Here is a 12,563-nt window from a genome sequence, read left to right as displayed (position 1 = left end):
ATTACCTTATTGGGGAGCTCTGTTAGCTAGAAGGATGGAGGTTTGACAACACCAATAGTTGGATCAGCATTGGTGAGTACTTAGCCTCTATCCTTGTAACTGTGTCTACTCTCTCGCATGCCCATTGTACCAACTTTGGGGTGGTTACTGATGTCAACTGACTGAGTCATTTTGTCTTCTTTGTTGTTTAGTGTCTCCTCTGTGGAGGACATTAATATGTAATTCATATATCTCCACTCTTCATGCCCACTTCCATAGGTCCACCATATGCTTCTACCTATGACCTTGTTTTCCTTGTTCTTTCTATCTTTCCCCTTTCTACCTAGGAACAGTTCAACATTGAGGAGCCTACCTATTATCTTGAGCCACTTTTGTTTCTAAAGTGGGTGAATGACTAAATGCATTTTCTTAAGGTATGACCATTGGGAAGAGATGATCTCACTATTGTTTTTTATTTCTTATTTATTTATTTATTTATTTATTATTATTTTTTTTGCTATTTTCTGAAGCTGGAAACAGGGAGAGACAGTCAGACAGACTCCCGCATGCGCCCGACCGGGATCCACTCGGCATGCCCACCAGGGGCGATGCTCTGCCCACCAGGGGGTGATGCTCTGCCCATCCTGGGTGTCGCCATGTTGCGACCAGAGCCACTCTAGCGCCTGGGGCAGAGGCCAAGGAGCCATCCCCAGCACCCGGGCCATCTTTGCTCCAATGGAGCCTTGGCTGCGGGAGGGGAAGAGAGAGACCGAGAGGAAGGCGCGGCGGAGGGGTGGAGAAGCAAATGGGCGCTTCTCCTGTGTGCCCTGGCCGGGAATCGAACCCGGGTCCTCCGCACGCTAGGCCGACGCTCTACCGCTGAGCCAACCGGCCAGGGCCTCACTATTGTTTTTTAAAACTACCTCTGACTGGATGGTCATGTAGTCATAGCCTGTTTTCAATTTTCTCTGTGTACCAAATCAACCTATTTATAAACCAGGTGCAGCTGATCATAAGGATCATAGGTGTGGGACAACAGAAAGTTACAGGAGCAATAGTAGTGGATGACATGGGAGATTGGACCACCGGCTCAGGTAGTTTTTCTTGTGCCCTTTAGCCCTTCTCCTGGTCAGTCTTAAGATGTATCATGCTCATCTTATAATGAATTGCTGCTAGGCCAACCTGACTGTATGACTTATGACAGAACTCAGCTCATGATGGGCATTTCTGGCTGCTTTGTTACTTTGTGGCCCTGGTTCTGTCTTCCATCTCTACCAGGATCCAGGAGCACTTGAGGATCTAAATAATGCATAATTCTCTTATTCCAAAATCCTAGAAGTGTGGATTGTGATACCCTTATTTGGACTTGCATCACCTCCTTGTGGTGCCGTTTCCCACCACAGGCCCCTCCAATGTTGTAGAACTTACTGGGTCGTATGGTTCAAGTGGCAAGGCTGATTGCACTGCACTGGGGATCTCCTTCTCTGGGAACCACTCAAAGCTGACATGTATATGAGCTCTAAAAGTATTTCTAGGTATGGAATGAAATGTCTACAAAACCTGAAGAGTCCTACCAGGCTTCATATTCCCTTCTTTGCAAGGGATTTACCTGATGCAATAATTTGCCGTTTCTTCTGGAGGGAGTGTTGGGGTGTGCCCTAGTCACTGGACTCCTAGCACTTAACCAAGGTGGCAGGCTCTGAATCTCTGTAGCCTTCATCTCCCACTCTTTAGAGTTCCTGTGTCCTTCATAAATGCTATAGAGCTCATGTATCATCCTTATCAAAGCTTCCAATGTACTTGTCACTTCTTGCTCATCTAGCAAGATTTGCATGATGTCATCAATACCAGTGGGATGTTCTTCAAGATGTCCAGACAGTCTAGATCTTTTGAGACATTACTGTGGTGGAGGGAAGGATAATTAACATAGCATTGGAGTCAAGATTATTCATGTGTACTGTTGTCTGTTCCAAGTATGTACATATGGCTTTTGACCCCCTTTTCTTACAGGGATGAAAAAGAACTCATCTGCTAGATCAATGGCTATGATAGTCTTCTCTAGAAAAATATTACAGCAGCTTAAATTTGGGCTATTGATTGATTGAGTTATACTTTGGGATTCATCTTGCTTTTGCAGTATCCAGCCTAGTGGATTAAATGGCATTGTGAAAGGGACTATGAACCCTGTATCCTTCAGGTTTTTAAGGGTGTCCCTAACTTCTGCTATTACCTTAGGATACAAAAAAATTTTTTTTTGTTTGCTTTAGGTTTAATTTATTGATTTTAGAAAGAAGAAAGAGAGAAAGAGAAAGAAAGAGAGAGAAGGATGGGAGGGGAGTGGGAAGCATCAACTCATAGTAGTTGCTTCTCTTGTGTGCCTTGACCAGGCAAGCCTGGGGTTTTGAATCAGTGACTTCAGCATTCCAGGTTGATGCTTTATCCATGGCACCACCACAGGTCAGGCACAAAAATTTTCCTGATTTACTATCTTGATTTGGGTAGGAGTAGAGGTCAGTCTAAGGGCCTTTTACTTTTTTTCCTACTTGATAACTCTAACCCCACAGGTTAAGAAACCAATGTGGAAGTTGTACTAATTGTTATATTTGACTTTTCCAATTAAACAATGAAAGGTTTTTTGTTTTTGTTTTTTTTGTGGGTTTTTTTTGTGTGTGTGACAGAGACAAAGAGATGAACAGATAGGGACAGACAGACAAGAAGGGAGAGAGATGAGAAGCATCCATTCTTCATTGCAGCACCTTAGTTGTTCATTGATTGCTTTCTCATATGTGCCTTGACTAGGAGGCTACTACAGACTGAGTAACCCCTTGCTCAAGCCAGCAACCTTGGGCTCAAGCTGGTGAGACTTGCTCAAACCAGATGAGCCTGCACTCAAGCTGGTGACCTCGGGGTTTCAAACCTGGGTCCTCTGCATCCCAGTCCAACACTCTATCCACTGTGCCACCCCCCTGGTCAGGCAATGAAAGTTTTAAAAAATAACCACTAGATGGGCCTGTGAACTCAAAGGGCCAAATGTAAGCCAAATCTAGACCAGGGATCCATTTACTGCCTGACCTCAACATGCTTCCTCTCTAACAGAGGAGCTATGGTGATGCTTCAAGTCCCTGGCTATGAGTGTCAACTGGGAACTTGTTTCCATTGGTTTTCAAGATGTGTAGTTAATCTTCTTTCCCAGTTGATAGTGGCCTTAGCATATCACCCTAGGATCCTTTGAGGAAGGAGTAGAGGAATCATAATATACATGAGACATGGTGTTGCAGGCTCCTTCTTCCTGGTGATCAAGTTCCTCCTTCAGTTAACATATTACAAACATGAAAACTAGGCCACATCCAGAAATTGGTCAAGGGAGACACTAGTGGAGTGACTAATCCAAGCCTCTTGATCATCAATCCCTGATGACCTATTTTAGTTTCTTATTGCTGCCATAATATATTACCAACACCTAGAGGCTGAAAACAATACAGTTATTCTCTTCCAATTCTGGAGGTCAGAAGTAAAAAATGGGTCTTATGGGGTTAAAACCAAGGGGTCAGTAGGGCTGCAATCCTGTGGGAAGCTTCATTCCTTACCATTTCCAGTCTCTAGAGGTGGATCACATTCCTTGGCTCATGGCCACATCATTCTGCCTTTTCACTTCCATCGTCATATCTCCCTTTCTCTCTCTGACCCTTTGCCCTCCCCCTTTGTGATTACATGGGACCCACTTGGCTAATCCTGCCTGTGGCTTTGAAGTGGGTTGCCATTAAAGCTTATGGAGAAGACCAGAGGCCCACAGAATCATTCTCAACTAACGAAGTGAATGAGAAGCTCCATCCAGGGAGAAGGAAATTTGCGCATCTTGCTCACGCTGATGTAAATTTGATTTTGGAATAAGCCCATGGGAACACTACTTGGTGGCTATATATATTTATACATATATATGTGTGTGTGTATCCATATATATATAATATATATTCAGGGCTCATAGTCCCTTTCACATTGCCATTTAATCCACTAGGCTGGATACTACAATATATATATATATTTTTTTAATTTTTTGGTTTTGTATATCAAGGGGGGAATTGTCAGATAATTTTTTGTATTTAATATGTAAACATCTAAGAACAGAAGGGGAATCACCAATTTGATTTTCATTCTATCACACTAGAATTACATGACTAAGATTTTGGTTATTTGTACTGAAGGTAAAGTTAATAGACCCAAATGACCTAATGGGCAGTTCTGAGACTAACTCTTTACTATTCACACTAGAATTGCCTACATATTTCACAAAAGCCCTGTGTGGGGCTTTTACTCTTTCAAAACTCTTTTATTTTTGTTTCAGGACTATTTTTTTCCCCACCCTTCAAATCAGGACCTGGGGAAATGTTTCCTTATATTAATATAGCAAAATAAAAACTTGTTTTTAAAGAGTAGCAAGTCTTTTTAATACTCAAAACTGTGAGTTTGAGTATTAAAAAGTCCCTCTACTCTTCTGGAAAGATTATTTCGTATCAACTCCTCACCGCTCTGACTTCCAACACCTTCCCTCCCAGGCTCTCTTGACTGATGACAGAGAAAATGGACACACTCACAGAGAAGTTTCATAAACACCCTCGATAAACTTGCCCTGGCCACCTCTTTCTGTGCCAGGGTACTCTTCCCTTCTGTAACTGGGAGGGAACCATCCTTGCTCCTTGCTAAGGGGCAAGCCCTCCATTTAAACACTAGATGTCACCTGTGCTGCCCATTCAAGAGGACAGAACATTTGTCCCATTTCTTTCCTGCATCATGAAGTTTCCTCTCCTTACTAAATTTGTCCTGTTGCCATACAACCGTGATATTATTTCTCCTGTAATGGATCTCACTCTCTGCTAGTTACTGCTCCATTTCCCTGTCTCTGTTTGCAATAGAGTCCCTTGAAAGAGTTGCCTATCTTAGATGTCTCCAGTTTCCACTTTGACTTTCACCCCTACGCCTTCATTAACAACACTGAGGCACACGTACACACATAGTAGGTGCTCAGTAAACACCACTTGAATAATGTCATGCATGCTCACAAAAAAACCCCACTATGATAAGGGTATTAGGCTACTCATTTAATAGGTTCTCTGGTTAAGGTCTTCTAATTACTGAGTAATTTCTACGGGTAAGGCCCTGTTTCATGCACTTAGAACATAGCAGTACATAAAACACATTCCCTGCCTTCAAGGGCCTTAGATTCTAGTGATGGGAAGGGGGATAATGCTCAGTGATAAATTAATATGTCATGTGGTGAAAAGTACCACAAAAATAAATAAAACACAGAAGGGGACTAACAAGGGACAGACAGTAGTACTCTGTAGATAAGGGTATAAAGTCAACTCCATGAGATCTAGGACATTATTATTATTATTCACCCCTGGACACTAGTACCTAGAAATATAATAGCATATAGAAGGCACAAGGTAAATATCGTGTGAAAATGTGGGAATGAATGAATAAATGATGGTGAAGAGAGAGCCCAGTTAGGAGGATACTACAGTAGTCCAGGTAATAGCTGATGGGGGCTAGACACAGAGGGCAGCTTTATAAATGGAAAGAAGAGGATATAGTCTGGATATATTTATTAAAAAGACAGAACTGATAGCATTTCTTAGATTGGCTAGGCAGTGCAAACTGGGTTGGATTGATTGAGAAAACTCACGGTTCAGATGATGTCAACTCTTTGGCCTAAGCAACTAGAATAACCTAGTCTTGACTGAGGTGTGGAAGTCTATGGGTGTGATAGGTTTGGTGGCCAAAATTAAGTATCTCTGGGACTATTAAATCTCTCTGTGTCTCCCTCCCTCTCTCATACTTCCCTGAGATACCTAAAGCCAAGTACTGCTGTGTATCCAGGGAAAACCAGTCAGAGTCATTCTACTGTGGAAAACATCACTGCTTCCACTCATCGCCCTCCTGGCCAGACCCAGAGGCATCTTGTGCTGATGGCTGCCTTTCTTCTTACCCCTGAATAAGAAAGGTAAAGCCAAGAAGGCCTGTTCCTTCAAACTCATTTTAGACACTTGATTTTGATTTTAAAAAGAAAAGGATGATTGAAGGGGATGAAAGAGGGAAAAAATAGTGTTTGTTTTACATTTCTGATGATGGCAACAGCTCGGATCTATTAGCTGGTTACTGTGCATTCCTGTGCATGGCTTGTCACAGTGGTCTGACCCGGAGAAACTCATCACAGGTCCAATTCTGCATGGCCTCTTGCAGGCAAACCTGGCCTCAGAGAGTTTAACCAAGTCTTGTAATTTGCAACAACAACAACACACATGCAAAATCAAGTGACCAAAATATGTGATAAATCTTTTTGGGAGAGAATGTTCTGGGTTATAATGACTGTAACAGAGGAGATAATTAGGACACAAGACGGGCAAAGAAACCTATAGGGTTAGTATTTCTTTAGAATTGTAAATATTTCCTATACATTTTGCTTTTCTAAAGAACTTGCAATATCCCTTCAAAGAAGTTGGGGGCAGCAAAATCTATGGGAAAGATTCAGAGAGACTGCTGCAGGGTTTCACAGTGTGTAGTGTAATTCTCTTTGACTCTGCTCTAAATAGAATCCTGCTTATTTGCATGCCAATCCCCAGAATGCTTTGTAATTTCACAACTCTTGGCTAGTGGTCTCAGCATTTAAGCTTTAAGAACAAAGCAAAATATTTAGGGCGTGCCTTTGGTTTCAGTATGTGCCCCCCACCCTCGCCCCATGCTTTGCAAAAGAGTTGGGGGTGGTGACCTTTGCCTGGCATTCATCAACCTAGCCAGAGCATCACAGAAATGAAGTGGAGGGAAGTACGGGGACTTTCCTGTGAATCCTGCATTCAGTCTGGCTATCCAGCTACCCATGAATAAACCAGAAGCTCGCACGAACTCAGGAAGGGAGTGTTTCAGGGGGCCTTCGTCTCCCCCTTCATTATGTGACCAGGCTGGTTCACTTAAGGTTTCTGAAAAGCCAAGCTGAAGTATGCTGTACTCTGTTTCTGTGGAGGCTTTTTATAGCATCTGCATTGCTAAGTAAGCCTTCCATTTAATGGAGAGATGTTCTGAAGTGTGGTCAGTGTTCTGCCTAACAGAAACGTGAATTCAAGATTCCTAACACAGACCTGGTCCTGCTTAGTGATATCTAAAGAATTTCTATTTAGTAGGGCATTAGGATCCACAATTGAGGAGTGGGGATGGTAGGAGACTTATATTGAGAGGGTTTTTTACAATTTTTGCATAGCAAGCCATGGTTATTATTTAAACGGTATCACTAGTAGTATATTTCAGGAGAGCTGGAAGCTAGTTTCCACCCACAGCGGGCCTTCCAAATTTGCCTCTTTGGACGGCTTAACTTGAGCAGGTAGCTGAAGAACAATATATTCCGGCACCGAAAGGGCATGATTTTGCTTCTAATAACATAGTGACTTTTGTCTGTCAGCCCTGCTGCCCAAAGTAAACTCAGGATGGTGAACAACAGCGCACATGGTTGACTCACAAAACCCCCTGCTGCACACAGGGCTCTGCCTTCCCCTACAGGTGTTCCCTACTTTTCACTCAGCAACATCAATGCTCTGTCTTCCACTCTGAGAACCAGGCAGTGGAATTCCTTAAAAACACATTATTTTGATATTTTTAAAACCCAGAAAACGGTAGATGTTAGCTGACACAGTGCCCTTCGCAGTCCTCTGAAAGTGACTGGTTTGCCTAACGTTTTCTGCTACCCGTTCTCTCGGTCTCTGGATAACAGCGGGCCGGCCAGGCTGCACCAAGTCAGACCAGTTCTCGGCTGTTCAGGGCTCTGTGCGGCTGTTTACACACCCAGAGACCAGCAGAAGCAGCGCCCAGCCCGGGGCTGTAACAAAGGCGGTGGCCGCCCTATCCAGCCGGTGCGAAGTGCGTGGAGGAGGGCGGGTTCCGGGAGGGCCCTCCGGGGCTGTCACCTTTCTGAAATAAGGGTGGTGACAGAAAGAAACTGGATCAGGGACTGGTGGGAAGCGTTGGCGCTTTCCGGAGCTTGGCCTTGGAGGCCAGGAGGGCGACATCAGAGCTCTTCCTGCACTGGGACTGCAGCATCCCCGCCCGGAAAAGTCCCTCACGCCCCCTGGTGGCCGTAGAGCAGACGGGCTCAGCTGTACTCGCAAGGCACGAAAAAAAAAAAAAAAAAAAAAGGAAGAAAAAGAAAAAGTGGGTGAGGCAGATGCAAAGAGGAAAATCAATAGGGATAAGAGAGAAGAGGGAGGAGTCGCAGATCAGCCATTCTAGTCTTACGGGGTCCCAGCTGGCACCGCAAAAGAAAGAAAGAAAAAAAAACCCCGGGCGTGAACGCGAGTGGAGGAGGGTGTGTGTGGTGGGGGGTGGGGGGGCGAGGGTGAAAGGGGGACCAGGGAGATTTACTATTGTCTCTGGCAGCCGCTGCGGGAGCCCGGGAGGGGGGCGGAGGCGAGGGGAGGCGGCGGCCGCGGCCAGCGCACTACTCGCTCCACCTGATCTCGGGGCGCTGTGCGCTGAGGAAGGCTCAGGCGAGCCGGAGCCGAAGGAGGAGGGAGGGACGCCGCTGCTCAGCCACCGCCGCCACCATGTCCTACCAAGGCAAGAAGAACATCCCGCGGATCACGGTGAGTCCGGGCGCAGCCGCCTCCCTCCCTCTCTCCCCGGGTCGGTCCGCTGCGCTGCGGGCGGGGCGGCTTGGATCCCTGGTCCGGTCCCCGGGGAGGGACGGGGACCCGGGTCTTGGGGGTGGGGGTGGGGGTGGGGAGTGGCGGTCAGTCCAGCCAGAGCGGCGGGCGCCACCCAGACAGAGCGACCCAGGGGTTTGGGGAAAACAAAACAAAGAGGAAACCCAAACACTGGCGTGGAGAATTTAGGATTCTTTAGCCTCCTTTCCCACCGCCCGGTAGTTCCCGAAGAACGCAGGGCTCCCGGCCCTCCCCGAACCCCTGCGCCTCCTGGGGTATCGGTGTGTGCTGTCCCAGGCCAGGGGTGCTTTTTGTTTAAGGCTGCTTTTGGCGGGGCGTGGTGTGGAGAGGTGACACCTTTCCCCAGGGGTACTTGGCAGCCCGACCGCGCCCCTCTCTCAGCTTCAGCCCAATGGCTCTAGCCCCTACTCCCGCGCTGCTAGGGTGATGGGGTGTCTGGACCATCCATCCTCACCCTGTCCCCTTCTTGCCTGCATTCACCCGATTCGTATTTCGGTGCGTCATATCTGGGACTGGACAGCTAGCGTGGCTGTAGCGGGAATGACAACTTTTGTGTGGGTTGTTTTTTTTTTGCCCTCAGTGCATTTTATATTTCTCGTTTCATTTCTCCTACTCATTCCAAGAGAAGGCTGAGGTTTTAGAGCAGATTTTTGTTAGCAGTCACAGGCGCACGCTGGGTGCATCCCGTGTCCAGCTGCCATTGTGTGCGAGAGGGAGCCACCGGCGGCCCGCGGGGTGTCAGACGCGCCAGGCGAGCGCCTAGGCGGGGTGCAGAGGGGACTGCCGTTATCAGGTACAGAAGCTAGCGTCCAGCAAGATGCTCGCGGCAGAAGTACCGCGCCCTGGGCTGAGATTCCTTCAGGGTGTCCTGAAATAATGGCCCCCAAATGGAAGAGACATACTACAGGTTGGGATGGGCATTAAAAACAAACAAACAAACAAAAAAAAACCCCACTGACATTTGTTAGTTTAGCACGAAGCAATGCAGTTGGGCTTTGTCTGTAGTGAATGAGGTGTGTGTGCAGTGTGTGTAGTGTGTATTAAGGGAATGGGTGGCTACTCCATCTTTGCAAGGCGAACAAAGGAAGTGATCAGCCGGCCCCTGGGAGGCTCCCCAGCTGCCCTAGGGCAGAGCTGTACCTGCTACTGTAGTTAATTTGCCCAATTCACTAGGTTTTGCTGTGGGCATGAGTCTGTTTGCAGTTGATCGGTTATGCTGGGAACACCCGGTGCATTTGTGGTTGCCATGCCTCTCGGTAGGCAGGAGGAAGCTGTTCTTGCCTCTGGTGCACTTTGTCAAGTGGTTGGTTTCGGTCGCAACATCCTACCTTTTTCATGTACCTGAGGTTCATTCTTCCCTGCTGTTTACCTGGTCCCAGGGAAGGAACCCTCCCCCCACCCCGGAGGTGTGTGTGTGGGGGGGGGAGTAGGGATCCTTTTCCAGGTAGAGGCAATGGGTTTAAACCCATCCTTCTTTGCCTTTCGTTACTGGATATCATTGACTTCACATTATTGAAGAAACATTGTGTGTCTTTTATTTTCTCAGTGCCAGTTGTCTTTGCAAAGAGCCATGATTAGCACAGAAGTTCATTTTTAGACTTATTTTGCTAACTCAGGAGAGGTGAACCCTAGCTCTCACGCTGTTACATACCGTAGGTATGCTGCATATCTACCACCTGCTTTACACCCAGAATGCAGTTGCCAGTTCTCCTGTGTGGGATAAGCAGAGAACAGGTTATTTTTTTTCTTCCTAATCTTGTGGATTTAGCCTGCGATATGGCATTGAGAGCCACACCCATTCTTGTAGGTATCACTTAAGCCACCTTTAAGGAAAGATACAGAAATTTAGCCCTGATAACTTACTTGCCATAGAAGTCACCCTGGTTATGGCTGTGCCCTAATCCCAGGGCCAGGTTTGCAAGGGGGTTCCCTTTTGTTCCTGTTCCGATGCTCTTCCCTGGGGTGCATCCTTCATTTTCAGCACGGCTACCATCCTTTCTCTCTAGCGTGGGGCGTGGTGCTGCAGAGAGCCTCTGCCTGAAGCTGAGGCTGTGTCTCCAGCAGCTGTGATGGGAATGTACAGTGGTTGGGAATTTCTTTAAGCCACGCTGCCTGCTATTCATTGTTGAAAGGGGTGGGGTGGGGGGAGGAAAAGGGGTAGGGTAGGAGTGTGTGTGTGTGTGTGTGTGTGTGTGTGTGTGTGTGTGTGTGTGGTGGGGAATGCTGGTCTTTGGGAGCAAGAAATCCATCTGTAGATCTTTTTATGTTTTATGTTTGTATTTGCGCGAACAAGGATTCTATCTCAGAATAAAATACTTTTGTACTTTTGCATGTCTAGTGATGATTATGGTTATTTACATACTGCAAGGGTTGAGATATTTATCTTCCTAGATAACATAAAAATATGGGCCCAGATCTAGATATACAGAAAATATAATTAAAGATTTAAATAGAACATATATCCCCTACTGTCAATTCTAGTATGTTTTTAATGGTAAAATTGTAGAATGTGAATTAAGTTTATTATCTTCTCTGTATTCCCTCCTGTGAAGGCTGCCCCACCTAGGAGCTAAAATGTCACTATAATCTGAGGACAAATGAGGGCAATCTTTTTTGGCCCTGTACCCTTTACCTTCCCAGGCACCACCCTCTGCCACAATTTGGGGGGGGGGGCAAAGGAAAGTCTTGTTGGTTTGTTGTCTTTCTTCCACCTATCTGTGCTGCCCTCCTGAGACTAAAGCCTTCTTACCACTCTGTGTTTACTGGTTCCCTGGAGGGGGCAGGGGTTGCTCTGTGGCTGGTAGAATTGCCTGGGACTTTCCTTTGAGTATCTCAGTTCTCAGCTGTCACTCTGCCCCCTTAGGTCCTCTATGTGCATAACCTGAACAGGCTCCCTAAATCCTAGTCCTTGCTTGTAAATGTCAGAGACTGGCCTTTGGGAGGTGGTCCAGCAGATCCGAGCAGGGACCTTGTTTTTTCATTCACCTCTGTCTCCACTCACTGGCACAGTGCCTAGTGCATAGATCCTTAATGAGGACCTAGCAAATCAACAAATGGATTAAAAAGGGTTCCTAATAAGAATATCTCGCACCCATTGTGTGTTTATTACCCATCCTGTCTCATTTCATTGGTGGATCAACACTGAGAGGTCCTATAATTATCGCAATTTTATGGAATAAAAAAAAAATGCCTGGGCATTTGGCCCAGGTTAGAGCTATAATGTTAGAAGCAGGATGCAAGCCTACACACCTGGCCGAAGTCAAAGTCCACGGTTCTGCTTCTCTTACCACTGTTCCTTGAGGTTGGTAGGGCAGATGGTTTAGCAGAAAGAGGCAGGAAGTCTCTATTCCTGGTAGGACCTGTGAAGCTTATTTTTCCTGCCACTGTCAATCAATTCCATAACATGATCTGTCACACTTTCATCTTCAGTAAATATAAATACCAATTTTAGGGAAGGTAGCTACCACATCAATGTTACAGATAGAAAGTTTGGATAATTACGGTCATTGTCTTCCTTCGATATAAGCTACAACTTGAAGCTGACCAAGGAGTGGATAAGGATCTAACACTTTGGTACCAGATCTTTCTGTGTTGTCTCTTATCAGAGTCTCTGCAGAAACCCATCTCACAGTTAAGGAAATAGAAACATAGATAGATGGGTGAACTCAGCCAGTATTACACAGAATTTGGGGGCAAAGCTGGAAATGAAAGCCAGGTCTTGTCTGACTCACAGCCACTGCCTCCCAGAGGCATGAGCAGCAGAGGTTTTGAAAAGTGTGGTTAAAGGGCTCCTGCATTCCATCTAGGAGACCGATCACAAAGAACTGGATTTTTGCAAATACTAATTGGGTTTTTGTAAATACTCTCAGGCAGATA

General features: G+C 46.0%; 1 protein-coding gene across 2 annotated transcripts in view; it reads left to right on the top strand.

The window, feature by feature from the left end:
• DPYSL3 (dihydropyrimidinase like 3) overlaps positions 1–12,563 on the top strand; it is a 111,175-nt gene that overhangs the window by 40,923 nt on the left and 57,689 nt on the right. The window contains exon 1 of one of the 2 annotated variants that reach the window (XM_066344717.1): positions 8,367–8,606. The exons of the other annotated variant lie outside the window; for it this stretch is intronic. Within the exon in view, the coding sequence (XP_066200814.1) occupies positions 8,568–8,606 (39 nt within the window). The 5' untranslated portion in view covers positions 8,367–8,567. Of the gene's footprint in view, positions 1–8,366; positions 8,607–12,563 lie in introns of those variants that run through there. 2 annotated transcript variants of the gene reach the window in all.

The sequence above is a fragment of the Saccopteryx leptura genome, chromosome 6, assembly GCF_036850995.1.
Source record: "Saccopteryx leptura isolate mSacLep1 chromosome 6, mSacLep1_pri_phased_curated, whole genome shotgun sequence".
NCBI lineage: Eukaryota > Metazoa > Chordata > Mammalia > Chiroptera > Emballonuridae > Saccopteryx > Saccopteryx leptura.
This window is presented reverse-complemented; position numbering and strand designations above follow the sequence as displayed.